Genomic DNA, 26,806 nt, shown 5'->3' on the forward strand with positions numbered 1-26,806 from the left:
ATCTTATGCGTTGACTAAGCAACAACATCATTGCTAGTGGTAACTATATCCAAGTTATGTGAATTTGTAAAGAAGGTAAAAAGCTATTTTTAAGTCCAAAGTTTTTAATTTTGGATAATTTACTAATGAAAAGATGTGTAGGGTTCCATATCAAAACTTTTCAGGTTCTAAAAACGCTTTGATTAGATTGTAGATGATTGCACGTATACATATACGACAATAAAATATGTAAGTATTTGTATTAATTTGGGGTTTTTGCATGTTACAAAAATTGTAATAAATGTTGGACTCACATAATTAGTGTATATCGAAGATCGAGAGACGTGCTATAATTTGAGTGGGATAAATATGTAACAGCAGCGGGTATTTTGATACAAGGAACAAATTTTCAAGAGGAGAAAGTGGGTCATGAATTTTTTCCATATTCAACTAAAAACTATAGCTTTTTTATTAGGGTGACGTGGCCGTAAATCAAGGAGAGTTAGTACAAGAAACCGGACAGGAGGGAGGGAGGGAGGGAGGGAGAGAGTAGAGATAAACAATAAAGAAATAAAATAAAGTAATAATATTAAATTAAATTATTATGAAAAGGTAGCTGTCAGGATGAGTCATTGTGGCTTCTGCATCGTCACGATCTAATCCAGTGAAACGTGGACAGCTGGACACATCTTCCTCGCACGTGTCTCCCCCGCCAAACCCTAACCCTTTTTGTTCCGGTAGACCACCGCCACACTGGATCACTCCGTACAGCCCCCAACCCACATATCTACTCAGCCCCCCCAAACCCAAAGCCGAAGCCCCATCCCCAAACAACGACAAAACTAAAACTAAAACTACTTAGAGAGAAAAAGCTGAAGCCTTCATCTCTCTCTCTCTCTCTCTCGCTCTCGCCCACGTAGTTTTGAATTGAAGGTTCTAAATTCGAAAACCCTAGATTCCTAATTTGTTAGCCGTTGATCTTAAATAAAGTGTTGTTCCACCTGGACTTCCACCTCACTCTCCTAAACGCCATGAAAGCAGGTCTCTCTCTCTCTCTCTCTCTCTCTCTCTCTCTCTCTCTCTCTCCTTATATAATGCAAATCACGCGTCTCATGGCCTGATTTCCCGTAAATTGCCTTTCTGTTCGTTTTGTGTTTGTATTATTCCACGGATTGTGTCAAAATCTGAGCTTTGTTGAATTCTTTGTTGCGTACGCAAGTTAATCTGTTGCGCTTATTGGCTGCTATTCATATACTATCAGCTTTTGCTTCAGCTCTGTGATAATGGTTTGATTGAATTTTGAGCTTGCTGTAGGAAAATTAGTTAAATTGAGATAAGGGTAGGTGTAATTTAATCCCCAGTTGATAAATTTCATGGCTTTGAGTGTCAAATCGGTGCCTGAATAGTAAATATTTGACAATTTGAAGGGGATTTTTCAGTCTTTCCCTCTCAACCCTTCTTTGGTTAACCACATTTTTTGTTTTGGTTAATCTTGATTAATTGAACCATCTAATTACTTATCTTAGGGCTGTTAATTTTGTTGTTTCGCAGGTGCTTCATAGATATATATATATATATATATATATATATATATATATAAGAATAAACGTGATCTGTTAAATTGTGAACTTAAGGGGTGTTTTCTGGGCCAACAAAAATGGGGACAGGGGAAGAGGGCACGCCTTCTAAGCCTTCCAAACAAGCTTCTACAGCTCAGGTAGTCCCTCCCTCCCTCCTCCTAAGTCCTCAATTCTTTCCCCTCAAGTTTTTAATCAGTCTCCCATGAATTTACAGGAAATACCAACAACACCTTCATATCCGGATTGGTCCAGCTCTATGCAGGTTCATGATGAAAACACATTCTGGGTCAATATGTGATTTTTTTTTTTAAGTAAGCAGATAGATAAATATGATATCTTGATAAATAATTTTAATAGCTCATAGCTTCTTGTTTAGGCTTATTATGGTCCTGGAGCTACTCCACCTCCCTTTTTCGCCTCTACTGTTGCTTCCCCAACTCCACATCCCTATATGTGGGGAGCCCAAGTAAATGTCTTTTCCTTTGTTACATAGGAAAGAAGATTGCATTTTTTTTTTTTGGTTGAAAAAAGGTGGTGTTTATTCTCTTTTTGTGTTTCAGCATCCTATGATGCCGCCATATGGAACTCCAGTTCCGTACCCAGCCATGTATCCTCCAGGTGGAGTTTATGCTCATCCTAGTATGGTCGCGGTATGATGCTATCCCTCTCATATGATTATATCCCCTTCGCAAACCAACTCTGACCTATTTGCTTTATACACGTCTGTCCATCTTCATTGATAAAAATGGCCTCTATGATGTTATCTAAGATTTCAACCTCATCAGCTGATTTCTTGCATTCATTTACTCTTTAGACTCCAGCCTCAGCACAGACAAATCCAGAGTTGGAAGGGAAGGGCCCAGATGGGAAAGAGCGGGTTTCAACCAAAAAACCCAAGGGAACTGCAGGAAATACAGGTTTGGTTGGTGGCAAGGCTGGGGAGAGTGGAAAAGCAACTTCAGGTTCAGGAAATGATGGCGCTTCACAAAGGTGTGCTAATCTTTGCTTTGGATTTCTCCTTTTGACAATTTTTTAGATTTCTCTTTTCTCTTTTTACATTGGCTCCGTGCAAGATTTTTGTATCAGTGTGGTGCCTTGTTGTCTGACTCTAAATTTTTTGGATAATAGTGGTGAAAGTGGTAGTGAGGGTTCATCAGATGGCAGTGAAGATAATGCTAACCAACAGGTGTGTATAAGCATTTTAGCTAATTGCTCCTAGGTGTTGGTTGTTACTTTGCTCGACTAACAAAGTTGCGGGCCCATCTGGAAAATTATTGTTGCCCATTTTTCGCTTGCCCACATCTAGACTTAGATATTCTGTGTTGGACTTTATACTTCCATATTAACCTGTTCGAACAAAATTTCTTCTGGTATGATGTATTCTTTTTCTTCTAATGAAAACATGGTTGATTTCTCTCTAGGAGTATGGTGCAAACAAGAGGGGAAGCTTTGACAAGATGCTTGCAGATGGTATATTAATCGTGTTCAACTTCCTGCTTGTGTTATATTTGTAAAATGGTTTGCTCATAATTAATTTTCCAGGAGCAAATGCACAGAATACTGGGGCAAATGTTCAAGCTTCAGTGCCTGGGAAGCCTGTCTCTATGCCTGCTACTAATCTGAATATCGGAATGGACTTATGGAATTCAACCCCTGCAGGTGCTGGAGGAGCAAAAATGAGAGCAAATCCATCAGGAGCTCCATCAGCTGCGGGTGCTGACCACTGGATTCAAGTACGAATCTTTCTGTTATCTTCTAAATTGTTATTTTGTAATCACTATCCGTGCAAAAATTTACACGCACACATGATGAGAGAGAGAGAGAGAGAGAGAGAGAGAGAGAGAGAGATTGTCAATTTATTTTTCAGACCAATATGGAAGCACATTTAAAGATTCCACTTAATTAATGCTAGATTAACAACCATGTAAATTAACATGCCAGATTGTGTGCCAAGAGGAAATTTGCCTAGTCATGGTGGAGACATTATGAATATCTTTGTCATGGTGGAGACATTATGAATATCTTTCTTAAAAGACTGGCATTATAGTAAGTTCTAGTAAGGTTTTAATTGTTTTTTCATGATTTTGACAGGACGAACGTGAACTGAAAAGACAGAAAAGAAAGCAATCAAATAGGGAGTCAGCTAGGAGGTCAAGATTACGGAAGCAGGTACAGATGTTCTTATATACACTATTTGGCAGCAATTTCCCTGTTCTATCTCGCTTTTTATTTATTTATTTAAATTTCAATAAAAAGATCAGTACCCAATTTGGTCACAAATGAAGGGCTATGGGAGGAAAATCTGCATTTAAGGAAGAAAAAAAAGTAATATTTGTCCCTCTTTAACTAGTGGAAATTTTAATAAGCATCGTGTGCTACATGATGATCAATTTTAAAGGACCAATCAAACAGTAGAGCTATGTGCTAAGACCTGAACAAATATAATATATATTGATATCATACATATATATGCTTAACTCCCTCTTCCATTTCTTATGTTTACCAGGCGGAGTGTGAAGAGCTACAAGCAAGGGTGGAGACATTGAGCAATGAGAATCATAACCTTAGAGATGAACTGCACAGGCTCTCAGAAGAATGCGAGAAACTCACATCTGAGAATACTAATATAAAGGTTTACTTCAATACAATTGCATTTTCTTCTTATTTTACTTCTATGTCAAATGTCATATCCATGTTCACATAAACTCAAATGGGGAGAGGATCCTTGCCGGTTCAACTTGTAGCTTGATGGGTTAAAAGCAATCAAAGTTGCCTGAATGTTTCACTAATCTGTTCCACTAGTGCAGTCCATTTTTTGATACTAATGATTTTTTCTGCTATACAGGAAGAGTTGACACGAGTGTGCGGACCAGATTTCGTAGCAAACCTTGAGCAGCAGCCTGGTGGTGGTGAGGGCAACAGTTGAGAAGGAATTAATTTCTCTCTTTGTAGTAACACAAATTTATTGAGCTCCGGAAGCCATGACCCTCACTCGAATTGAGCGTAGAGCATTTGTCTCCCTTACTAATTTATACACTTAACCCTTCTCTGTAACTGTAACGTTTATTTATCAGCTTTCAACTGAGTTGGATCCTCGGAGCCATGCAAATTGTTGTTGTACCGTTGGAAAAGAGTATATAATAGATTGCTTCCATTGACTATTTATCTTTGCGAACCGATTTGTACTTCCTCATTCTTCCTCCCCGTTGTTACTGTTTCTGTGCTCACTCAAAATGGTGCTGCGGACGGAGTGGAGGAGTTTGGTTATAGAAACAGCAAACTTTTTGTATCTTTGTTTCGAAGAGGCAGAGGCTGAGAAAGAAATGATGCAATTCACCGTGCTATTTACTTTCATAGATTCATTAATTCCACATCAAATGTGAGAGTTGGGAAAATAGGTGGTGTTTCCCTCTCTCTTACAACTAGCAGGGCATCAGTTAGAAAAGGCAATGCTTGGTTAAAGATCTTCCAACCAGACGGCTTCTGATATGTCTAAGAAAAAAAGGGTAGGAAAGGAAAAGACAAGGACAAAACGTGACACCGAATGTGGTAAAGATAAACATGAGCAATATTTCCATGTGCTAAAGTACAGTTAAAGTCGACATCATATTTACCAAATTGTGAGATAACATGCCAAGAGTAAAGCTACCCAAAAATGATTTTCTTCATTGCATACTACCTCAGATCTTCACTAATTACAGCACAAATAAGAAATACACTAATTACAGCACAAATAAGAAATACACAATTACATTACAAAAGGGAAGGTACTTTTCTTTCTTTTCTCCTTTTGCACCAGGAACAGAAGGATTTCAAAACTACACATATTACCAACAGGGAAAAACACTAATCATTCTCTTTTTAATAATATCACTAATCCTCATGATCAGACTCCGAAACTGGGGCTATTCTTGCCTGGCCTTCTATTGCATTCTGTCGTGGTACGTCTGAATTAGGCCTCGGGTCTGTTAAATAGGAGGGAGGGCAATGAACTGTAGTCAGAAAGAATGGACCAGCAAATATAACAAACAAGCTCTAACTACTAGCCTGTTAAACTAATGATATCCATCACATTATATACGATCCCTTTGCAGGGGAGAAACTGTAGGTGTTTGACTTTGAGTGTATGTGGTGGGGGTACCAATGTCATTCTCACCTGAACCCAAAATTTTCATCACCACAGCCCTAGCATACTCGATCTCCGCTTGGTGTGCACTAATGAGTTTGTGCTGCAATATAGAAACCAGATAGCTCTATGAATGCACATCGTAGTATTTTACCTACAATGTAAAAACAGAAACAAGCACTTGCACAGACAGTTGATTTTGACCATGACCAACAAATTTCAAGGGTACTGCTTACCAAAGTAATATTCACATAAACACACATTGCTCAAGAGACAGAAGGCATACCAATTCACCATATGTGAGTCCCAGAAATCGATCAACCCTAGTTTGATGCTTCAAAAAGAATGGACGTAGATGGTTCGTGTACAACTGCTTTGCTCCCTGGTAGAATCAGGCAGTTATTTACTAATTTTCATAGAAGAAAGCAGGTAGTTAATTACAACACAATTTTCCCCATGTGTCCGTATCTCATAAAGTTATGCATATAAACAGAGTGTGTTATGAAATGCTACAAAGCATTATGAACACAGCTAAAAATGCATTTATTTTCTTCCAAGTGCCTGTTATCATCCTCATTAACAAGTGATGTTCAACAGAATTGGATGACAATCATGATGCTGTCTTTACTGCCTGACAGCCGAGACTAGCTGCTTATCACTTGACATCACAACTAAAAGATATAAACTCTAAAGCTAAATCAACTAGTCTAAACTACATTTTACTCCTCATAATCTCATTGCACCAACCCCCTTCCAAGTCCCTTCCAAAATGCCTTTCAAAAAAGAAATTTCAACCTAATTCAAAAGAAATATGCTTTAGTATTGTCTGCAATGAGCTTCATTTTATAATTATATATATATATATGCTCAGTAACTATGTAATATGGTTTTGTTAATAAACTCAGGAGAAGAGTCCAAGTGATGAGGTAGGTGGGGAAAAGGGTTAAGATTAGAATAGGTCATGGGTCAAATCTCATCCCAATCTGGCAAAGAAAAAATATCATTCAAAACAGAAAGATGAAAAAAATGGTGAAATTACTCAATTTATCCAAACATTCCCAGGATGTTTCCCGAATTACAAATGAGTTTGAATATACGAGGATAATTGAAATGACATACTGGAAGTTAATGCAAGAGAGGGTGAGAGAAAATAGATAATTAGAACCAATTCAACTTTGTGACTGCCTTTGTCATTTTCATTATGTACTGACACAAACACTCCAAAGAGAAGAATAGCATTGAACTTACATCGACAGATGGAAGTTGGAGCCAAACAAGAAAGGCAAACTTCAAATGATAGTACATTGGGCACCTGGTTACAACGACAATAAAGATGAGGTTGTCTATCAAGCTCAGGTAAACGCATGCTTAAATTAGTAGTGATATCTTTTCTTATAATGTTGTTAAGATACAATTTACTCTTTCCCTATGCCAATATAATCTCATTTGTAACTATAGTTAAAAACACATTATATCCTGAATGCTACTGCACCATAGTCTTGTTGGAGAAATGGCTCATGTCATCATTATAACAAGTACATGAATAGATAACTTTAAAAATATATGAAAGAGTGTAGGATATCTGATTTTATTATTTTTCAAAATGTGGATTTCTTTTAATTATATAGGAAAACTGAATTTTTTGCTATTCAATTCATCAAAACATTGTGGTTGACACATGCAATTCATCAGGGGTTTAATTAAACCATCTGTAATGTACAAACTCGAAAGAGGTCAAGAGTAATCCTGAAACTACACAAAACCGTATGAGATTCTGGGCAAATATACAAAGATGAATATGCACATGTAAAAAAGTAGTACACGTTAAACGACACAAATAAAACAATTTATCGGATTTTCAAGGGGGAAAACTTGACCCATCTAACCTAAAATAGAGAATCTAACTTCATGACAATTGTAATGATTTTGAGAAATAGGATCCAGAGTCTTACCAAGAAATAAGCTTGTCTGAAAATATTTCCACAAGGCTGAAAGATCCATAAGCTGCAACCATTTGAAGTGGACAATTGAAAGAACTAAATTAGTTGCATGATAATGTCCGAAAATCATAAGCCTGTGTTATATACAGTTGAGATGAAAGGTGAACCAAATCCAAGTTCAAAAGGAAAATAATACTAATAATAATAATAATTTCTAACCTGCCCAATATAAAAGCCACTTTTCTTGTGCATTACGATCTTTCCTCTCAATTGCCTTGCATGTACAGTATACTGGTATACCAATCCCCACAGAACAACTATACCAGAGAAAAACTCAACGTCGAATCACATAATAACCATTTTTGAAGCTTATACAGAAGAAAGAAACGGTATTCATGGCTTACCATGCTGTTCGAAGAACAATGTTTGAACCGAGAGGGCAAAGGAGCAATCGTAAACCTACCTGCATTTGACAATCAAAGTTTCTTAATTTCTCACTGGAAATGATATTAAAATCATTGGTTTATTTCCTCTAATTCATTATCTTGCACCGGATCAGCAAAAATTTAAAGTGAATCATCGGAAATATTATTGAATAAACAATTTAATTTCATATTATCAGTTATTACGAATCCCTAAATCAAATTGGAATTCGAATTTTGGGATCAGCCTGTTACAACTGTTGACGCGAAATTGAAACGAGAGCAAGCCAAAAGAGAAAAATGTCATTGAGCAAAGAAAGGAAAGCAAAATCAGAGGAAGGTGAAACTTGACCTCGCTGGCTATGTTGGATCCGAGAAGCGCCATCTCCGAGCAGAGCAAAGAGCGCAGGGAAACCGCCTAACCGCAAATTTCGTTTTCGATATATGGCGTTTTTATACTTGTGATTTATTAATCTAAGTTAGTAGACACGAGATAAATGGAAAAACTGAGAATTTAAATTAAGGAAAAAGAAAATAGTAAAGTAATTATAAAAAATCATTTTAAATTAAAAACTAATATCACTTAAAATGATTTTTCGTTAAATTTAAAACCCATTCCTCTTGCATCCAAGTTCAAATTCCTCTCTTCATAAATTATCGTATATATCCTTTAAAAAAATCCAAATCCGTGTATTTTACTCTTAATCAATTGTAATTTTTTTTTTTCTAATTCACTCGAATTCACATGTTGAGATTTATTAGACCGTGAAGATTATTAATCTTGAGAAGAGGGTTTAGCCACCTATATATGAACTAAAGCAATTGGTAATGTAAATCAATATTGGGAAAAGGAGGAATCGAACTTAGGATTTCGAGTACAATGAAAAATACTCTTAAATCACTTGAATTACAAACCACTTACATGCTTTATTATTAGATTTTTACAACCCACCCATGATGGATCGGGTCTGCCCTACTAATCTGAGGGGTTGGAGTGTGCTTAATACAATCTCACAAACATGTAATTGCGACCAAATTAAGATCATCTTGCTCACTTGGTTTAACTACCAGTATATTGTTAATGATTTAAACGCTCTATTTTAGTTACAAACTCAGGCTACAAGAGTCAATCTTATAATTCAATCTATGAAGATTAAATGTAAGAAATAAGTGATGTGGAATGAAATATGATTCATTGATTCATAATAGAGTGTTGGGACATTGCCAATAATTGCTTAGCTTTCCTGTTATGTTTGTTAAAAAACAAGTCGAAAAAAGAGTTACAAGGCAAAACGAAACGAAAACCACACATACACCAAAGAAAGAAAAAACTAGTCCCAAATCCAACAAAACAAATTGGTCGGGATCATTAACTTAACCTTAAAACATAATTACACCCCAAACCCCCAATAGTTAAAGAGTCAGAGTATAGACTTATAATGAAGTAAAATAACTACTTAATTATTAGCTAGTTCTAGCTAGCTAGATAGCTGCAAAACGCTAATTAGCTGCCCTAATTACACCTCCATGCCGACGTGGCAACCAGGGCTCTATCGTGCCAGCAAAGCACCAACTCGGCCTGCCGTTTCGCCACGTGGAACCCCCTGACCTGGACCTTCCCCAGCAAGCACTGGGCCTGAAAGTCCGCAAACTGGCTCAGCTCCACAGCCCTCATCCCTGCCCCTTGAAACGCTTCCCGCCACGGTGGGACCCTCCTCCCCGCCGCCTCCACCGCCGCCTGAATCTTCGGCCGCAGCAAAAACGTCTCAATCTTCTTCACCACTTCGCTGGAAGCCGCCGGGGCCGCGTCGAGCGACTCCAGCATAACGGAGAAAAACTCGAGGCTGGAGACAAAGTTCCTCCTGAAAGAAGTCGTTGCGGAGTCCCCCATCCCGTCGGCGTCGACAAACACCACGACGCTTGGCGACAACCGCCGCATGTCGCCAAGAAAAGCGGAAATGTTGTTCTGAGAGCAGAGGCGGCGCAGGATGTACGGCGAGAGCAGAACCGCCGTTTTCTCTCCGTCCATGAACTTGACGGCCTTAAAGGACATCATCTCGAACGTACGGACGGGGACGAACTCTACCTGGAACCTGATCTTGAGGTCCTGAGCGAACTGGGAGAGGTTCTCCTTGACCAGCCGGGTTTCGCCTGCGTACTCCTCGGGCACGACAGCGGTGATGCGGAGCACCTGTGGGACTGGGCTGGTTCGGCCAGCCACGTCAGCTTTCTCGGCGAGCTCTTTCATCAGGGAAGCGTACTGGCCACCGAAGCCGATGTCGAAGTCGACGACGTGAATGAAGGCGGAGCCGCTGAGGGCTTCCAGGAGGGCTTGGTTGGTCGTGAAGTGGGAGAACATCGGAACTGGTGAAATTCCACAAAAGAACTTGTAGGCGCGGATGGTCTGGACGATTTCGGACCAGGACGAGAGCTGATTGTGAGCCGCTGAATCTGAGCCGATGAGGATGGACTGGATGGCGTCCCTGAAATAAACCGCCGCACGCTGGAGCGGTTTCCCGACGGGTTTCGACGGGGAGGATGATCGTAGCCGTTGGTTCAGGCGGTCCAGGATCCCCTGGGCTAGCTGCAACTCGTCCGAGTCGAAACAGTCCGCGGCGCGGATTAATTCCTCTATGAAATCAAACCCGACGTTCCAATTTCCCGGCTGATGGTCGTAAAAATTGTGGGTGGTGTTAGTGAAATTCTGGGTGGAGTATACTTCGGAGAGATTGATGTTGAAATCGGAGTGGACCAGCTGGGTCGGGTCGAACGGTTGGGGATGTGGGTAGTCGGAAAGATGAGAAATTTGTGAGTCGGTGGAGTTCAATTGCGGAATTGAAGTCTTCAAGTTGGGAACAGAGTCGTCGTGCAGGCCCAAGTCTCTCATGATCGAGTCCCAGTCCAGATTGTGCAGGGCCTGCTCGTCCCACTCAAGAGGGTCATGGTGATTTGAGTGAGACAGGACGTCTGAAACCGCTGAAATTTTTGCGGGTTTTTGCTCGGCCACCGGGCTGGGGCTGTGACGCAGATCAAGAACCGACGTGGGTTCGTAGCACAAGTTTTGGATATTGAGATTGGCAGGAAAATTGAGGCCTCGGTTGGTTTGGTTGGTGTTTGTGTTTGTGTTGTTGTTGTTGCAAGATTCGAGTTTTGGGTTGGTTTGTGGAGAGGAAACGGGTACTCTCATGGCTTAGCAAGAAAGCTCTGTTTGCTCTGTGAGCTGCTGCTCTGTTTTTGGGTGCTGGAAACGAAAGAGGGAGATGAGGTTGAAGAAGAGGTGAGGGGGCTTTTGGATGTGATGATTGCTGGCTTTTTATCTTTGCGTGTGTGCATGGTGGTTGGTGCTTGCTTGCATTAATATGTCATACATGACAGACATGGATGACGAGGGTCAGAGGAGGCTTTTAATCTCTTTGAGGCTTCTTGCTCAAGTCTTCCATGGCCATTTGCTTTTTGAGTTTCTGTGTCTTTGTTTGATTCGCTGCCTAATTCGCTTTTTGTTAACTCTCACTCAGCCCATGCAAAGCACTGAACTCAACCCATCTAGTGTTGCTTGATTTTCAGAAGGATCGCATAGGCAAAACTTTAATCACTCAAACCAGTGAAGTGAGCGGTTGGCTAGCTACTTACATGCACCAATCAACGATTGGCTTCAACGGGGAAAGTTTAGGTTTTCATGCACTATATTTTCCTCATCATATTCCTCACCAAAATTTTATATTTTTATATTTATTTTAATTTGAGGTATCTATCTTAATGTGTGAGTGGATTCCACTTATGAGATAAATGTGATTAACAATATAATTAACAGATTCAAATTCCGAATTAATTTATTTTGTTATAAGTTTATTATTGCTGATAATTTTTAGAATAAGAAAGTCACACATAAAAACACCACGTAGCGCCCCTAATATTGCTCCATTTCAGTCCTAATTGTGTTTTGGTTAATGTCATGCATCCTTTTCCTTTTACGTCTTGAATCTGTTAAAATGGGTAAAGGTGAAAAACGGTCACTTGCAATGCCTTCACATCATCTGTACAAAATTCCAAAGCCTTTGCATATAGGAAGACTTCTCAATTCGTTTCAAGTCTTCAACGTAAAACGACAAATAAGTCAAACTATTGGCGTTAAAGCTCCAAAGTTGTGTTTCCCCCAAACTCTTCCGATGAGAGGACCCACAAAAGCTCTTACTAAAACCAACCCCCCTTTACCTTTACTTATCCCACTTTGAGAAAAGCTTAAAAAAAGAACCATCATTAAATCTTTGAGAGGGCCGCAGATACTGGCTCGCTCTCCCACATCGGAAGTTGGCAAAGTACCAATTAAAACCTAATTAGAGTATAATTAACTCTCTCTTTATCTTAGGTTTAATACCCTAAACTAGCATTAATTTGTACTCTTCTTAATTTACTTAATTAATCAAAGAACAAACTGTCGACGTACTCTACAAGAATGAAGCAACGTTCACACTTGTTGACGTTGAGGAGGGACCCAAAGGCCAAAGGGATGGACCCTACATGCAAACACTCCAGCGTAGATTGATTGGGCACAGGCGAGGGACCCACAGGACCCACAAGTAGGAGCCACTAGGGTTGCTTTTTGTCGGACATGCATTGTTTTGCATGGGCATGCACCACAGCAGCGTAGAAACCAGGCCCACGTAGGATTGCTTTGGCCAATTGCCATTGGCGGCAACCAGAAAGAGAGAATATGTTCCTTACAAGAATTTCCAATATGGAGAGAGAGAGAGAGAGAGAGAGAGATTGCAATCACCGATTGATTGATGCAAATCCTTCCGTCCATTTACGTACCAAAGAGCAAGTTAACACACAAGATCTAGCGATGCACATTTTCTGCACCTTTTGTTTTGGTAATGGGTGTGATGGGTGGGAGGAACTTTACTATTGGAAAAGTTTTTGCCCACCACAGAAAGATGGGTCGAGTCTTTTTGCTAGAGACCTATAAACAAAAGTATTTTAGTACTAATTTTATAATGAGCTGAAGCACTTAAGTCCTAATCAACCTGATTATCATGTGTGTTTCATTCCAAAGCCAAAAACAAGGAGAGGAAAAGAAAGGGTTTGTGTTAAATTGCCAATTCTTTGAGTTTTTCTGTGCTCTTTTTTTGTCGTTTAATAATGTAAACACTCTGAAAGGATGATATAGGATCCTATCCAACTACATTCAAGAAAAAAAATTAATTGCATTTTGATCTCTGAATTTAAAATGAGGAATTTGAATTTTATTTTTTATTGCATTATGTTGCATGATAAATTTTTTTTTCTTCTCGAAGTTAGGAAGGAGAAGGAAATTTCTCACATACACATTACCAATAAGGTGTCATGGAATTCGAATCTAAGACCAATAGTCTGTAAATTAAATTCACTGTCCAAACCACTTGTATATATAGAGTTTTCTTTATAATTTTTAACAAGTATCAAACGTAGTCTCTTTTTGTATAGTTTCTTTTAACATTCCATTAAAAACTTTAAATTGTATGGTCAAATACAAGTTTCTCATTTGAAATCCAGTAATAAAAAATAAAAATAAAAGAGCTATATATTTTTTATTTCTTTTCCTTTCTTTTGATTTCAGAACGGAGAAGATGACAAAACTAAAAAGGAAAGATAAATAGATGGTAAAGGACAGAATACGTTGCAGTAGAAAAAACAGAAAGAATACGACAAATCCTAATGTCATTGTAGTTTGTATTAATTAACCCTTGTTTTTTAATGGACATTTCTTTTTGTAAATTGACAAGTATAGATGTTGCAGATTGATTTGAGCTTTGATGATTTTATATACCATTAACTATTAAGGCATCCTCGTCCATTCTTTTAGAATATAATAAAATAATGCAACTGACGGCATCGATGAAGAGTTACAAAATAATTCAATTGTATATCTACTGAGACTTTCGACAATAATGATAAGCATATTTTTCTTAATAATTCAAAGGAAAACATCAGCAGATGATTCCATTATGGGTAGGATATGGAAGATCCAAGGTTTGCTTAACATGATCTCTTAACTCCTTATAGTCAAAATTCTTCTATTAATAAACTATCAACATTGTTATAGACGTTGGGATTAAATTTCTCACTACCCTAAACTCTGTTTGTGCATATACGCTAGGATTCACGAGTTGTTTATATGTATTTAGGATTTACTTAATGCTTTTAAAAGTGGGCGAAAAGAATTTTTTCTGTGGCCTAAAAATAGTTTAATATTGCAAAGTAGTATGAAAATGGAGTTTTCTGTAGCCAATACTTATCAATGGAGGTAGAAAGTACTTACTTAAGAACTAAGGTTTCTCATAATTAAGTACACGGGGCACACACGGTGGGAGAGGGAAGCTTGAAGCACACAAAAGAGAGAGAGAGAGAGAGAGAGAGAGAGAGAGAGAGAGGAGGTGATGGGAATTGAGGGGGGTTGAGATTCTGATTTAAATCATTCATATAAAGATGGTCTCACTAGTCCATTCACCCACTCTCCAAAAGAAAATAAAAGGCAAAGGGTGATGGGGAGAGAGAGAGAGAGAGAGAGAGAGAGAGCACTGGCGCATGCAGCTGTGGTAGATTTTTTAGGCACCATAGTGGCCTGAGGATCTTCTATCTCTCTCTCATGCAAGCATTCACCTTACACTTAGAGCCAGCAAGCCCTCCTCCTTTTTGTGATATGGGATTGGGATCCCCACTGGATATGTTGATTTTGCTTTGAAAAATACCCCTTGATTCATTGTAGTTTTTATATATGTATGACCACCGTTCTTCATTTTCTTTTTCTCTTCTTTGATTCCTCCACATTTTATACATGCTCTCTCTCTCTCTCTCTCTCTCTCTCTCTCTCTCTGATTCCTCCAAATAGTATGTGGTGTATGGTGAAAGGTGTTTGGTATACTCTTCTGCAACTTGAATTGATGATGGCATGACCAACTCTCAGATATGTAGTTGGATTGATGATACAACCAAGACATTAACAGGAAGCTATGCCCTTAGCCTTAGGCCCCTTTCAATGCCAATTTGCCAACAACAAAAAAAAAACAAAAAACAAAAAACAATAAGGTTTAAATCCAAGAAGGTTAATATTTTGAGTATCCAATCCAAAACTGATCGAGTAGTTTTTGTCTACAATTAGTTGTATATAACTAACCATATTAATGTCCGTAATTTTTTATTTTGTAGTTGCCAAAAGCTATGGCCTAGCCAGATCTTCTAAAAATAAATAAATAAAATACCATTAGTGAGTGGGGATAAAATAAATTAAATTAAGTTGAGAAAGACACTAAAAATTGTGCTGCTTCTTCTCTTTTGTTCAAAAATAGGCTTGTTAGGTGAAGAGCACAATTCCAATATGATTTTAATTTAATAAAATAAATTACATTTGTTTAATTCACTTTTAATTCCCCCTGTCTATTTTAAATAAATAAATAAAAATTCAACACAAATAAATTCAAAGTGACATAATTTTTTTATAAAAAAAAAACCCAAAAAAGGAGGACAAAACATAGCAATACAATACAGCGTTTGAAGACGTCATGAGCCCAAAATGTCCGAGCCCAACTCAGATTTTCTAACAAAAACCCGTTTGATTCCCGCGAAAACTTCTCAACTGCATTGTCTCCCTCCACGGGTAGACACGGACCCTGATCACCTGCCACGTGCCTGAATAACCATCCACGTGTCCATGAACAAAGCCACCTGGCTCTAACATTATTATTTTTATTTTTTGGATTGAAACGCATGAACTATATTATTTATCTGATCCGCATCTCATCACCTTTCTTCTATATAGATCCTCAACCTCCTCACTTCATTGCAATCCATTCACTTTTCTTACAATGTTGAACAACAAATCTTCAAACCAACAACCATTTCCGTTTACCTTCTTCATCTTGCTTTTCATTGGTCTGTCTTTGCCTGCTGCAAAGGCAATATTGAGCAATGAGGAGCAATATGGCTCAGGTGCTTCTGCTGCTGCTGCAGGGTCTCTGGTAAAGAGAGATCAACGGAGGGCATTGGTTGTGACAGAGTATGGAGAGATCTCATCCATTGATATCAGTGATGGGCACAGAGGGCCCTACCATATTCAGTTCATCACCTTGGAACCCAACTCTCTCTTTCTTCCTGTACTTCTCCATGCAGACATTGTCTTCTATGTTCATACAGGTGCTCTAATTATACTTTTTATTTGTTTATTATGTGACTTTGGGATTTTTTGTAATCTTTGTTTTTGTTGGTTTAGGCAGTGGGCGGTTGAGTTGGGGTGATGAGGATGACATTAAAAGGGTGGCTATAAAGAGAGGTGATCTCTTTAGGCTTAGGCCAGGCTCTATTTTCTTTGTACAGAGTGACTTGCAGGCTGAGCGCCAGAAGCTTAGAATCTATGCAATCTTTGCAACCAACACTGATGATGACTTATACGTAAGACCACCTATTTCTCTGCTTCTTTTTCTTTTCCTGATTCAATGGACATTTTCATTCACTTGTGTCCAAATTTTCTTTTTTCTGATACCAAAACCTGTGCAGGACCCAGCAATAGGAGCATACTCTAGTGTTAGGGACCTGGTTCGAGCCTTTGATCCGAAAGTGCTTCGATCAGCTTTTAAGGTATGAACAACTCTGGGCCAAAATCGACAACTTTGCTGTAAATTGTAATCATCCTGCTATCTGTCAGAAATAATTGTGAAGATTTTGGTTTCTGTTGGTTTTCTGACTACTAGACGATGTGGTTGATTAGGTCTCTGATGAAGTGATAGAATCAATAATAAATGGAACAGACCAATCAGGCATTGTACACGCAGTGCCAACAAAGAAGGAAACTTTCTGGGATTTGGAGGCTCGGTTCTTGAAAACCTTCCTGACAGGCAAAGATGGCAGTGCATTCAACAAGAACAAGAAGAAAACAAAGACCTATAATATTTTTGATGAGGGCCCAGATTTCAAGAACTGCAATGGTTGGAGCTTAACTGTGAACAAGAAAAACTCCCAATTGTTGAAGGGATCAAACATTGGTCTTTTCATGGTGAATTTGACAAAGGTCTGGTTCTGTGGTATTTAGCTTGATCTTATGTTAATTAGAGCCTAATTAATTTGATGCCTAATTCTAAAACTCGCTTTGTTATTGAAGGGGTCAATGATGGGGCCTCACTGGAATCCAAGGGCAACTGAGATAGCAATAGTACTACATGGGCAAGGGATGGTTAGGGTGGTTTGTTCTAGCACTGCAGCAAAGAAATCAGAGTGCAAAAGCATGAGGCTTAGGGTTCATGAAGGAGATGTATTTGCCGTGCCGAGGTTCCATCCAATGGCTCAGATGTCGTTTAACAATGACTCCCTTGTGTTCATGGGGTTCAGCACAACAACGAGGAGAAACTATCCACAGTTTTTGGCTGGAAAATACTCTGTTCTGCAGAGTTTGGACAAACAGGTCTTGGCGGCGTCGTTTAATGTTAGCAACACAACGGTTGATCAACTTTTGGCTGCACAGGCTGACTCAGTGATTATAGATTGTACTTCTTGTGCTGAAGAAGAGGAGAGAGTGATGTTGGAAGAAATTGAGAAGGAGAGGGAGGAAGAGGAGGCTAGAAAGAGAGCAGAGGAGAAAGAACAGAGGAAGAGAGAAGAAGAAGAGGCAGCAGCAAGGAAGAGAGAGGAAGAAGAGGCAGCAGCAAGAAAGAGAGAGGAAGAAGAAGCAGCAAGGAAGAGAGAGGAAGAAGCAGCAGCAGCAAGACAGAGAGAGGAAGAAGAAGCAGCAGCAAGACAGAGAGAAAAAGAACAAGAAGCAGAAAGACAGAGAGAAGAAGAACAAGCAGCAAAACAGAGAGAAGAAGAAGAAGCAAAAAAGAGGGAGGGGGAGGGGAGGCAAAGAGAAGAAGAAAGAAGACAAGAGGAAGAAACAGAGAGGGAGAGGCAGCAACAAAAGGAATGGGAAAGAAGAGAGCAGGAAGCACAGACGGAGCAAGAAGAGGCTAGGAGACAAGAAGAAGAAAGGGAAGGCAAAGAAAGACCAGAAGAGTCAGCGAGGGAAGAGGAGGGGAGGCAAAGAGAAGAAGAAAGAAGACAAGAGGAAGAAACAGAGGGGGAGAGGCAGCAACAAAAGGAATGGGAAAGAAGAAAGCAGGAAGCACAGACGGAGCAAGAAGAGGCTAGGAGACAACAGGAAGAAAGGGAAGGCAAAGAAAGACCAGAAGAGTCAGCAGGAAGACAGCCAGAGGAACGAGAGGGAGGTGGCAGAGGGATTGATGTTGAAGAGGGAAGGAGATATTTAAGGGTCTTGAAAGTTTAATCGATCTATCTTCTCCAGTTGGCTCGGCTGTTCTGTCTTATGAATTTGGATTGCTGCATGTTTTGTTAATAAAAATAATATATGTTATGCTGCGTGCTTTCTTTTAATGTAATAAACTTCTATGACCCAAGTCCAAAACAAATTTTGCTGCAAATTAGAGGGAAAAAAAAGGATGAAAATTATTTATTTGTTGATAAGAAATATTTAAGCCTACAGAACAGACATCTGCAACTGAAAGATAAAATATTGAATCTTATTTAAATCCTTTTCAAGGAAAAACAGAATTAAAGGCTGAGGAAACACAATTCTATGTATTTCAAGCACTCTCCTTAACAAAGTGAAAATGCAACCTGTTTTAAAGTTGATTGAATCACACCTTTGGATTTCCAAAGGGTGGCGTTTTTAAGTGAAATACAGCTCAAACTTTTCAGATTCAAGTCAAGAACTAGAAGAGAAGAAATTGCACGTATTGTTTGACACTGATGATGAAAATAATATCTCAGATAGCACTAGAAAAAAACCAAAGTAAATACAGCTCCCTCTGGGTTTCATGGCAAAACAGAGTGATGAGCTTCTAAGCTCCGCCAGCAACCCTTACAAAAAGGAAAGAGATGGTTTGTCTACACCCGGATTTGAGAGACTCACTCACTCACACATTACTGGAGCCAGTTATATAGGACACAACAACAGTAATGTCATCAAGCTTGCCTCCATAATAACGGAACCCGGCTTCTTGAGCAGCTGTAGAAAATGGTGTCTGCCTGTTCTTATCTAGTGCTCGCTGCCGTGCCAGAGCTGCTATCTTCTGAGCAGTTACCTGTGGTTCCAAGCCAGCCCTTACCGCATGAACAAGAACAGCAGTAACCTCGTTGTTATACAAGTTGTCAAACAACCCATCGGTTCCAGCTATAATGACATCTCCAGGGACAACAGGAATAAAAAAGACCTGGTCCACATCGAATCCCAATTAGACGCTAGTTGGTCAGGGAATTTTATTAAAGTTTTCTCCCCTCAATGTACATACAATGACAGGGAAAGTGACACACATCTATTGGAAGCAGTGTGATTTGGATAAGAAACCTTAAGCTCTCAAGATTTCAAAATTGTGTATTTAAGAAAATGAAAACATAATATCAGATCTTACGGTCAGTTCTCCACTACAACTATTCGAAGCAGTGTTTTTAGAATATATAGAGTCAAAAAAAGTTCATTTGGGGGAATCTATGTATTACTTTGATGATATGCGAGTGACAACTAGTAAATGCTCAATAATTTACTGACCTGACCGGAGCTAGGTAGATCAGCCCCACTGCCACTTTCCAGCTGATACGTAAAATTGAAGCCATGCTGCTGCACAGGGGATTGGAAGATGGTGCTTCCATCTCTGACAACTACAAATCCACTGTCCCCAAGATTGATAGCTTGTAGTCCCTGTTAGAAGAAGAAAACTGATGAGAAAACACACTCATACTTACTGTATATAAACCTTTCCTGACTTTCTACGCTCAAGAAAACAAGCATCCAAATTGCACACAACAATCAAACTCAAGTGATCTTACAGACCAGGAAAAGTTGTTCTAATTTATGTACTAGAAACTTTGATCATGCATCCTATCCAGGTTTGACTCACAAGGGCTGGGCATCTGCAGCCTATTTTTTAATCTCTATCAATCACTTATTTCAAGATTATTCGATGCATTTAATAGACTTCCACTTATATATAAGTAAGTCTTGCAACTCAACATACTAAATGCAAAAGTCAGTAATTACTATGCATATGGAAGAGTCCATCTATAGTAAGTACTTAGGTCCTTTCTTGAAATAATTCCAACCCTGGTTTGCATATAGTAATGGATAGATACTAGACACTAAGATCATTTCTGTCAATTTATTACAGCAGTATAATGCAGCCACACATGATTGCCTCCACAAACCAGATCACATCTTTCCTTACAGGGTCAAAATGATAAAGTATCCCAAACAGTAAATTATAGCACCAATGGTTAGTCAAAATGAAAACAACAAACCTTTTCCGTAAGGCCAATGATGCAAGCTGTTGAAGAACCCTTTGCTTTGGTGCATGAGTGGGCCTTCTCTAACACCCTGGAAGGGTCGAAGCAACCCTCAGGCTCCTCTTGAATTGCCCTTACAGAATGGGACATAAGTTCGCGAGAAAAGTGTCCTGCATTGACGCCAACATCTGCCCATCCACCCACACCATCTGCTACACCAATTGCTTGTGCATCTTCACAAATAAAATGGGCATCCTCTCCTCCTGTCTCCTCCTTATCAGGATGTGGCAGATAACATGATCCTGAAAGTAGTTTCAGAGCTTTTTCTCCCAAAATTGGTCTGAAAATGAAACCAAGCAATATATATAAGCACTGAGGAGACCAATGCCTATATTGGTATTAGAGAGTGCTATAAGCTGTAAACACTAATCAATCCCATTTGTTCTACACTAGATACCAAGTTCATACTGTTTTATATAAATAAATTAACATTTTAGCATCCACGTGCACACAAGATAACCCTTAATTCCGTTCCAAACAAAAAAGACTTAATTTATGAGTGCTGAGTAAATGAAAACGCAATGGAGACCCTAAGATAATGAAAATGACCAGCAAACAACGAAAGAGGCAAAGTAAACAGCACATACGGGTCGGACAAAATGGTAGAATTTGCCAGCTGTTCATCACTAGAGCTTCCATCAAATGATACATTATGAGCAGCACCAGCAGCACAGCACACGGAAGATGAGTTATGGAAATTCCTCAACCAAGGTCCAACATGCACAGAAATCAGATGACTGTTGTACGATTCTTTTTTTCTGAAACTCAAGCTAGCTTTCAGGAAACTGCTCTGGCGTCTATCATTAAAATAAACAGCCGTAGGTTTTGTGAAGTCTAATGAGTTCCCGCAACTTGAAATTAAGTCATCAACATAAACGTCCCCAAAAACAGGTGTCGAACTTGAAGCAGCCATAGATTTTCCCTTATGCAAAGGACTAAAATTATATCTAGCAGTGTCGGGTATCAAAAGGGTTGAATATGGTAACGAACAAGACAACCCTGAATTCCGAGACAAAAAATTTCCCTGACAAGGAAGTAAAGTTTTCGAATTCCGTAGCCCGCTCCCACTTAGTACTCTCCAAATACTAGAACATATACTAGTGTTCACCTTGGGGAGTATCCCGGACTGCATTTTTATCCCCTTATGTAAAAAACCCTTGATTCAACTAGAGTCTCAAGGAAAACCCAAGCTGAAATATGATATAGAAGATAAAAGCTCATCACTGTCAGCACATCTATTAACAGCTTAACCTAAAACCTACTGCTGCTGAGTCTGTTCAACTTCCAGGTCGATACGTATGCCTCTTTAACCTGAAATGTGAACAAAATTTTGAATTTCATCACAAAGATGTGAGCTTTTTGCTACATGCACAACAATATTGCTTGTATATCCCCCAAATTTTGATTTTTGTCGAAATTACGAAATTATATTATCTTCAAGCTTCAATACCTAATCATCTCAAAAAGTTTATGTTACCTGCAAATATTGTTAAACACCCCCAAACCATAACACAACGTACCCATATGAAAATGAATCTGAAAAATTGGACTTGAAGCATGAAAGCATTGTTGCTATGAAATGTAAAAGCAGTTGAACGGATAAACAGGAAACGCACCGTTTTGGAGTTGAAGAAGGAGAGATGGGCAATCAATGCTGGAGCTCAATCTGACCCAAGAGATAGCATTAGCTAAACGAAGCTCCGAAGATATTATCTTCACCTATTCAATCTTCGGAGCTTCTTTTATCCCCAAATATGTCTCTTTGGGTTATGGCGATATGCTTTATGAGGATTGAGGCGCATAAGGTTCACAAAAACGCCAGAGAGAGAGCACGTGGGAAGAGGAAAGCCAAAATAAGCAACAAAATAAAATATATCAGCTACTATTTTTGCTCCACAGCAAAAAATAAAGAAAAAAAATAAAGGAGATTCATTATTATATTCAATTGTGATGGGAAAGGGTAGTTTTGGAATCAAATGTGGGTGAAACTTAATGTCAGAAAATAGGTATTTTTCTTATTATATAGGAGTTTCCTACCAAAAAGAGAAAATATGAATATAATAGGAGTTTTCTCTACATATCAAAATAGGTAAAAAGAAATAAAGTCAAATCCGCATAGGAGAAGGATTTGGTACTCAGCCAGCCTTCCTTTTTATAGTTAGTTTTCGATCTACATATCAATCAACTTATTGAGGTTTCTCTTGTGGCTGAACCTAAAGATCAAAATTGAGTTTCACAGTATTTCCCTTCTTCTTGTTAAATATACAAGAATGACTACTGATCGTCTCTGTAACCTGTCAGTGGTGTCCTCGCCCGCTGCCGTTGCCGTTGCGGATCAGGATTCGGGTATGGGGAATTTATCTTTATGTGATGATTTGTTGTGCAATATTTTGTTTAGATTATCACAGAAGGATCTGGTGAAATGCAAGATGGTGGCCAAGTCATGGCATCAAATAATCTCTCATGTTTGGTTGCGGAGATTTTGGTCGCAGTCTCCTGTTTTGGGTCTTTTCTTCCGCACTCTGCACGCACCTGATGATATTTGTGTTAAACTCAGTCACGCCTATCTAGATCTTAATTATATCTACTTGCACAAACCAAGTGAATTAGTTTCCCGCGAGAGCATGTTGCGCTTATATGAAAATCAGACGCGCGACACCTCTGATCGTAACCTCGACTGTTGTAATGGCTTAATTCTGTTGTTCAACCCACAGACTTATCAGTTCTGTGTCTCCAACCCCATCACCAGACAACATGTCTCCATACCTAAAGCATTTTCACATGAACATGACCATTTTTGTGCTGCCTTGGTTTTTGACCCTATTGAATCCAATCACTACCGAGTTGTCCGAATTGATTATTCTCAACAACAATCATGTTGCTACTCGACCTTGACCTCAAACTCAACCCTAACCCAAACCCTGGTGCACATTGACATATTTTCGTCGCAATCTGGAGAATGGATTCGACATGGATTGCAACTCGACCCCATGTTTATTGAGGGGTTCAAAAGTTCCAAGTTTTGCAGTCATTTTGTGTACTTGCGTGGGGCTATATACAGCCTAGCTTATTCAGGGAAACTTTTGTGTATTGACCTGAATACTATCAAAGCTCGAGCCTTTGAACTCCCTCATGTCTCTGAAGACGACGACAACCACGATGTAACAATGGCATGTCTTGGGGTGTCAATGGAACTTGTCTGTTATATAAAGCGTGATAATTCAAATGTTTTTCGCTTTTGGTCTTACGATGATCGATGCGAATCTGGTGATAAATGGACTCTCAGATATACTCTTTTTGGGAAGGGATTGGAATGGCGCTTTCCGTGTGATGGTACTCCAGTGTTGAAACCACATGCAATAAGTCCATCTTCTCATGAATTTTTCTTTGGCACTTCAGAAGGGATCTTAAGCTACAACTTCGAAAGCAGAATGTTGAAATTCGTCCATGAATCAATGTTCAAAATAGCTCCACCTGGTTCTCACTTTCCTTCTTTTACACTACGTGCTTGCTTGATAAGTTTGGGTGAGAGGAATGCCGGGTCTACTCAACTGTAAGTGGATTGTTTCCTTGTCTCTTTTAAACTTGTTATTGTCCATATATTTTACTACTTTCCAATTCGTGGGTTGCTTATCATTCTCAGTACAAAGAGCGTTTCTGCAACTCAACCCAAAACCTAATATAAATTTTTAGATTTAATAAACATCTTCATACCTGCTTGCCAACAACAACAAAAACATGTGCATATGGATGGATGGAGATACAGTTAACACAACATTACACTATATCAACTCAAACTCAATATTTCAGTTTCACTCAAGTTTTGTTTTTAATATTTTGTATTAAATATCATATATAGATGTTGAAATGAAGAAAAATAGTGCAAGCCATATCTTCTCTTGGCATGGAGGGATTCATATCATCAGTCCGTTTTTAGAGTGCTTCGGGATGCAAATACTTTTTAAGCTTATCATTATAAGAATGAAGAATGGGTTTACTATTTCGAAAAAACAATCTTCTTTCGGAAGATTATATGTTTTTGTTTTCCAGAACTATAATAAAACCTGAACCCAATGGGAAGTTGGGACTGTAGCAATTGCATTGTAAAAATGGAGCATCATGACAGAAAGATATGTATAAGCTATTTGTGATGTATGTAACCTTGATTTATGTTTGTATGTGTTTTCCTGAATCTTAATTTGGTGTGTTTCACTCCAATGCTCTTCACCCTTGATCTTAATTTGTTCATATTTTCCCTATTAAACAGACCAGTGGACAGTTCCAAGGGAGCAAAGATTTTAAGTGCGGAAGCACCATGTCAATGTGATGAACTAAATAATAGCCCAACACAAATGGGCTTTGTCGGCAAAGACTTCATAGTTCGTAACCAAAGAGGGTTTACTCTTCCTAGTGAAATGAAATTATGTGCAGCAATGGAGCTACAGGAGGCTTCCCCGAGTCCGATATTCCAATTTGCTAGGATCAAATCAAAGATCGTGTCTGCAGAGCCTGTAAAGCTGGCTCCATCACGGGGTTAATTTAGATTGCTCATACTATGATTTGTGGATTTTGCTTATAGCCGCATATGATTTGGATCATGATTTGGTTGTTTGTTGGTTGAGAATATATTAATATTTAAAAAATTTATTGGTTGGACCTTGAATGGGAATTGCGAGATATATAATGATAAATCGGATGGAGGAATTTGAAAACAATGTTAATTAAATTTGCAACAAAATCTTGAAAGAACAAGATATGTGAACAAAAATATGTTTAGTTAAGAAGTTTGATTCATATATATAATCGGATTTTCTGAACAGAAAAAAACACTTTTTCGGTAAATCATATTACTGTCGCGTCACTTATTTCATGTCACTTGAGTTTCCTTATTTTAACCTTTCATTCCTCTACAATTACGTAAAATTGGCTGCTTGATTATGTTTGAAACAAGATTGCAATGAAAAAGCAAATGAAGGGAAGAAATATGACTTGGCAATTCACATCCTTCCTAAATTTGGACATGGTAAATAAGTGTTTGGGCCAAAATCTTGAGCACCCAGCCCAACACTACAGAGCCCAGAATAACAAAGACAAAACACAGAGCCCGAGAAGTCTGGACTCTAAAAATAAACATGAATCAAAGACCCAAAATCCAAGAAGACCCAGCCCGGGATCTATCAAGACATAACAATAAAACATGGGCCTCGAAAGAATAGAAAGAGAAATCAGCCCATGGCCCTGGAAATTCATACTGGGCCCGATATGATTAAAAAGAAACCCAAAGAGAGGCAAACCTACGTGATTGTCTGAAATAAACTTTGAAAAGTCAATATTTTCAACTGGGTTGATGAAGAGTTAATAAAAGCAGGCAACTAGGAAGAGACATCTCTGAATCTCTGCCATCAGAAGATCAAATCCCTTTTATATATTTAAAGATATTGTTTCTACTCTAGAGAAGGCACCATCTTTCAAGAGATAAGCAGGAAAACATAGAGTTGTTCAAACTGGAAAATCAAACTAACCATCATGGTTTGAGCTCTCACAAGGGGCAGTTGAAATTAAAGAGGAGTTAGGTTCTCTTTCAAAAAACAGGGAGGTGATTGTCCTAAGAACTGACCATTGAGGGCTTATCTGCCAGAACTGATAAAACCCCGTTTTCTTTGCATTTAAAAATGAAAGATCTTTTGAGAATTTTGCCGCTCATAATTAAAAGAAAGAAACCATACTCCAAAGCATTTCTTATAAATATAGGAGATGGTGAACAGAGCAAAACACACTCAATTCAACAATCAATCAAAAATCAACCAAAGGAAAAAACTCAAAATGATCACTTGATCATTGAGAACCTTCAAAACAAACTGGAGTAATCAAAAGCTCATTTGAGCCACAAAAGAAGCCAGCTAGAGATCAAAACTTCCGAGTTCAGACTTAGAGAAATAAGTCATTCAAAACGAGACTTCTCTCGTTACAAATTTGGTTCAGCAAAAGCCAAAACAAGCAGAGTTTGAGTTTTCACAAATATGAAAACCTCAACAAATTTATGAAGAGCACTGACCAAGCAGAACAGGTACCACAGTACAGTTTCTGCTCAGTAATCCTCAAGTCCAGCCACTTCTGCTCCTTTCAAACTGAAAAAGCCGTAATTCTGCCCATTCAGAAAGCCTCACAGGGCTCAAAATAGATTAAGCTCTGCCAAACTCAAACTTTGGTATTGATTTACAACTGAAGTTGGGAACAGTCCAATCTAGCACAAGCATGCCCAGTCCATCCTGGATCAGAAGCTTCTATCCAGGCAGAAATGGAATTCCAGCTTTCTTTTTGTCTTTCTAGAGTTGATTTTTCCCTTTCTAGTTCTGTAAAAGGCAATTCTGCGTAAAAACAGTCCACTTTACTATCATT

General features: G+C 38.7%; 6 protein-coding genes across 8 annotated transcripts; 3 read left to right on the plus strand and 3 right to left on the minus strand.

Annotated features, from left to right (window-relative positions):
* Window positions 747-4,736, plus strand: LOC18771192 (G-box-binding factor 1). 3 transcript variants are annotated; one of them, XM_020568506.1, is made up of 12 exons: window positions 747-1,020; window positions 1,531-1,696; window positions 1,774-1,821; window positions 1,936-2,025; window positions 2,120-2,209; window positions 2,374-2,544; window positions 2,686-2,745; window positions 2,981-3,029; window positions 3,102-3,292; window positions 3,651-3,728; window positions 4,066-4,191; window positions 4,405-4,736. In XM_020568506.1, exons 2-12 carry the CDS (start codon window positions 1,637-1,639, stop codon window positions 4,483-4,485), a joined length of 1,044 nt encoding a protein of 347 aa, XP_020424095.1. In that variant the 5' UTR covers window positions 747-1,020; window positions 1,531-1,636; the 3' UTR covers window positions 4,486-4,736. The 3 variants fall into 3 exon arrangements, with proteins under 3 accessions (XP_020424095.1, XP_007202308.1, XP_020424096.1); XM_007202246.2 differs by having other exon boundaries at window positions 750-1,020; window positions 2,374-2,549; window positions 2,688-2,745; XM_020568507.1 differs by having other exon boundaries at window positions 750-1,020; window positions 2,374-2,549; window positions 2,688-2,745; window positions 3,219-3,292.
* On the minus strand, window positions 5,200-8,507 carry LOC18769383 (HVA22-like protein k). The gene is made up of 8 exons (XM_020568508.1): window positions 8,400-8,507; window positions 8,030-8,088; window positions 7,845-7,942; window positions 7,638-7,689; window positions 6,934-6,997; window positions 5,972-6,067; window positions 5,716-5,788; window positions 5,200-5,524 (listed from the first exon to the last, which is right to left on the minus strand). The coding sequence occupies exons 1-8, from the start codon at window positions 8,430-8,432 to the stop codon at window positions 5,433-5,435; spliced, it is 567 nt and encodes a 188-aa protein (XP_020424097.1). The 5' UTR covers window positions 8,433-8,507; the 3' UTR covers window positions 5,200-5,432.
* LOC18769658 (scarecrow-like protein 15) lies at window positions 9,219-11,711 on the minus strand. The gene has a single exon (XM_007203695.2). The coding sequence runs from the start codon at window positions 11,232-11,234 to the stop codon at window positions 9,561-9,563; it is 1,674 nt and encodes a 557-aa protein (XP_007203757.1). The 5' UTR covers window positions 11,235-11,711; the 3' UTR covers window positions 9,219-9,560.
* LOC109950198 (vicilin-like seed storage protein At2g18540) lies at window positions 15,751-18,848 on the plus strand. The gene is made up of 5 exons (XM_020568212.1): window positions 15,751-16,216; window positions 16,293-16,471; window positions 16,577-16,657; window positions 16,788-17,087; window positions 17,178-18,848. Exons 1-5 carry the CDS (start codon window positions 15,889-15,891, stop codon window positions 18,333-18,335), a joined length of 2,046 nt encoding a protein of 681 aa, XP_020423801.1. The 5' UTR covers window positions 15,751-15,888; the 3' UTR covers window positions 18,336-18,848.
* On the minus strand, window positions 18,668-22,308 carry LOC18770789 (probable protein phosphatase 2C 80). The gene is made up of 5 exons (XM_007202003.2): window positions 22,024-22,308; window positions 20,995-21,718; window positions 20,363-20,687; window positions 19,617-19,766; window positions 18,668-19,281 (listed from the first exon to the last, which is right to left on the minus strand). Exons 2-5 carry the CDS (start codon window positions 21,537-21,539, stop codon window positions 18,985-18,987), a joined length of 1,317 nt encoding a protein of 438 aa, XP_007202065.1. The 5' UTR covers window positions 21,540-21,718; window positions 22,024-22,308; the 3' UTR covers window positions 18,668-18,984.
* LOC18769149 lies at window positions 22,453-25,098 on the plus strand. Its single transcript, XM_020568213.1, has 2 exons — window positions 22,453-23,960; window positions 24,675-25,098. The coding sequence occupies exons 1-2, from the start codon at window positions 22,678-22,680 to the stop codon at window positions 24,943-24,945; spliced, it is 1,554 nt and encodes a 517-aa protein (XP_020423802.1). The 5' UTR covers window positions 22,453-22,677; the 3' UTR covers window positions 24,946-25,098.

The sequence above is a fragment of the Prunus persica genome, chromosome G7 (assembly GCF_000346465.2).
Source record: "Prunus persica cultivar Lovell chromosome G7, Prunus_persica_NCBIv2, whole genome shotgun sequence".
Classification (NCBI taxonomy): domain Eukaryota; kingdom Viridiplantae; phylum Streptophyta; class Magnoliopsida; order Rosales; family Rosaceae; genus Prunus; species Prunus persica.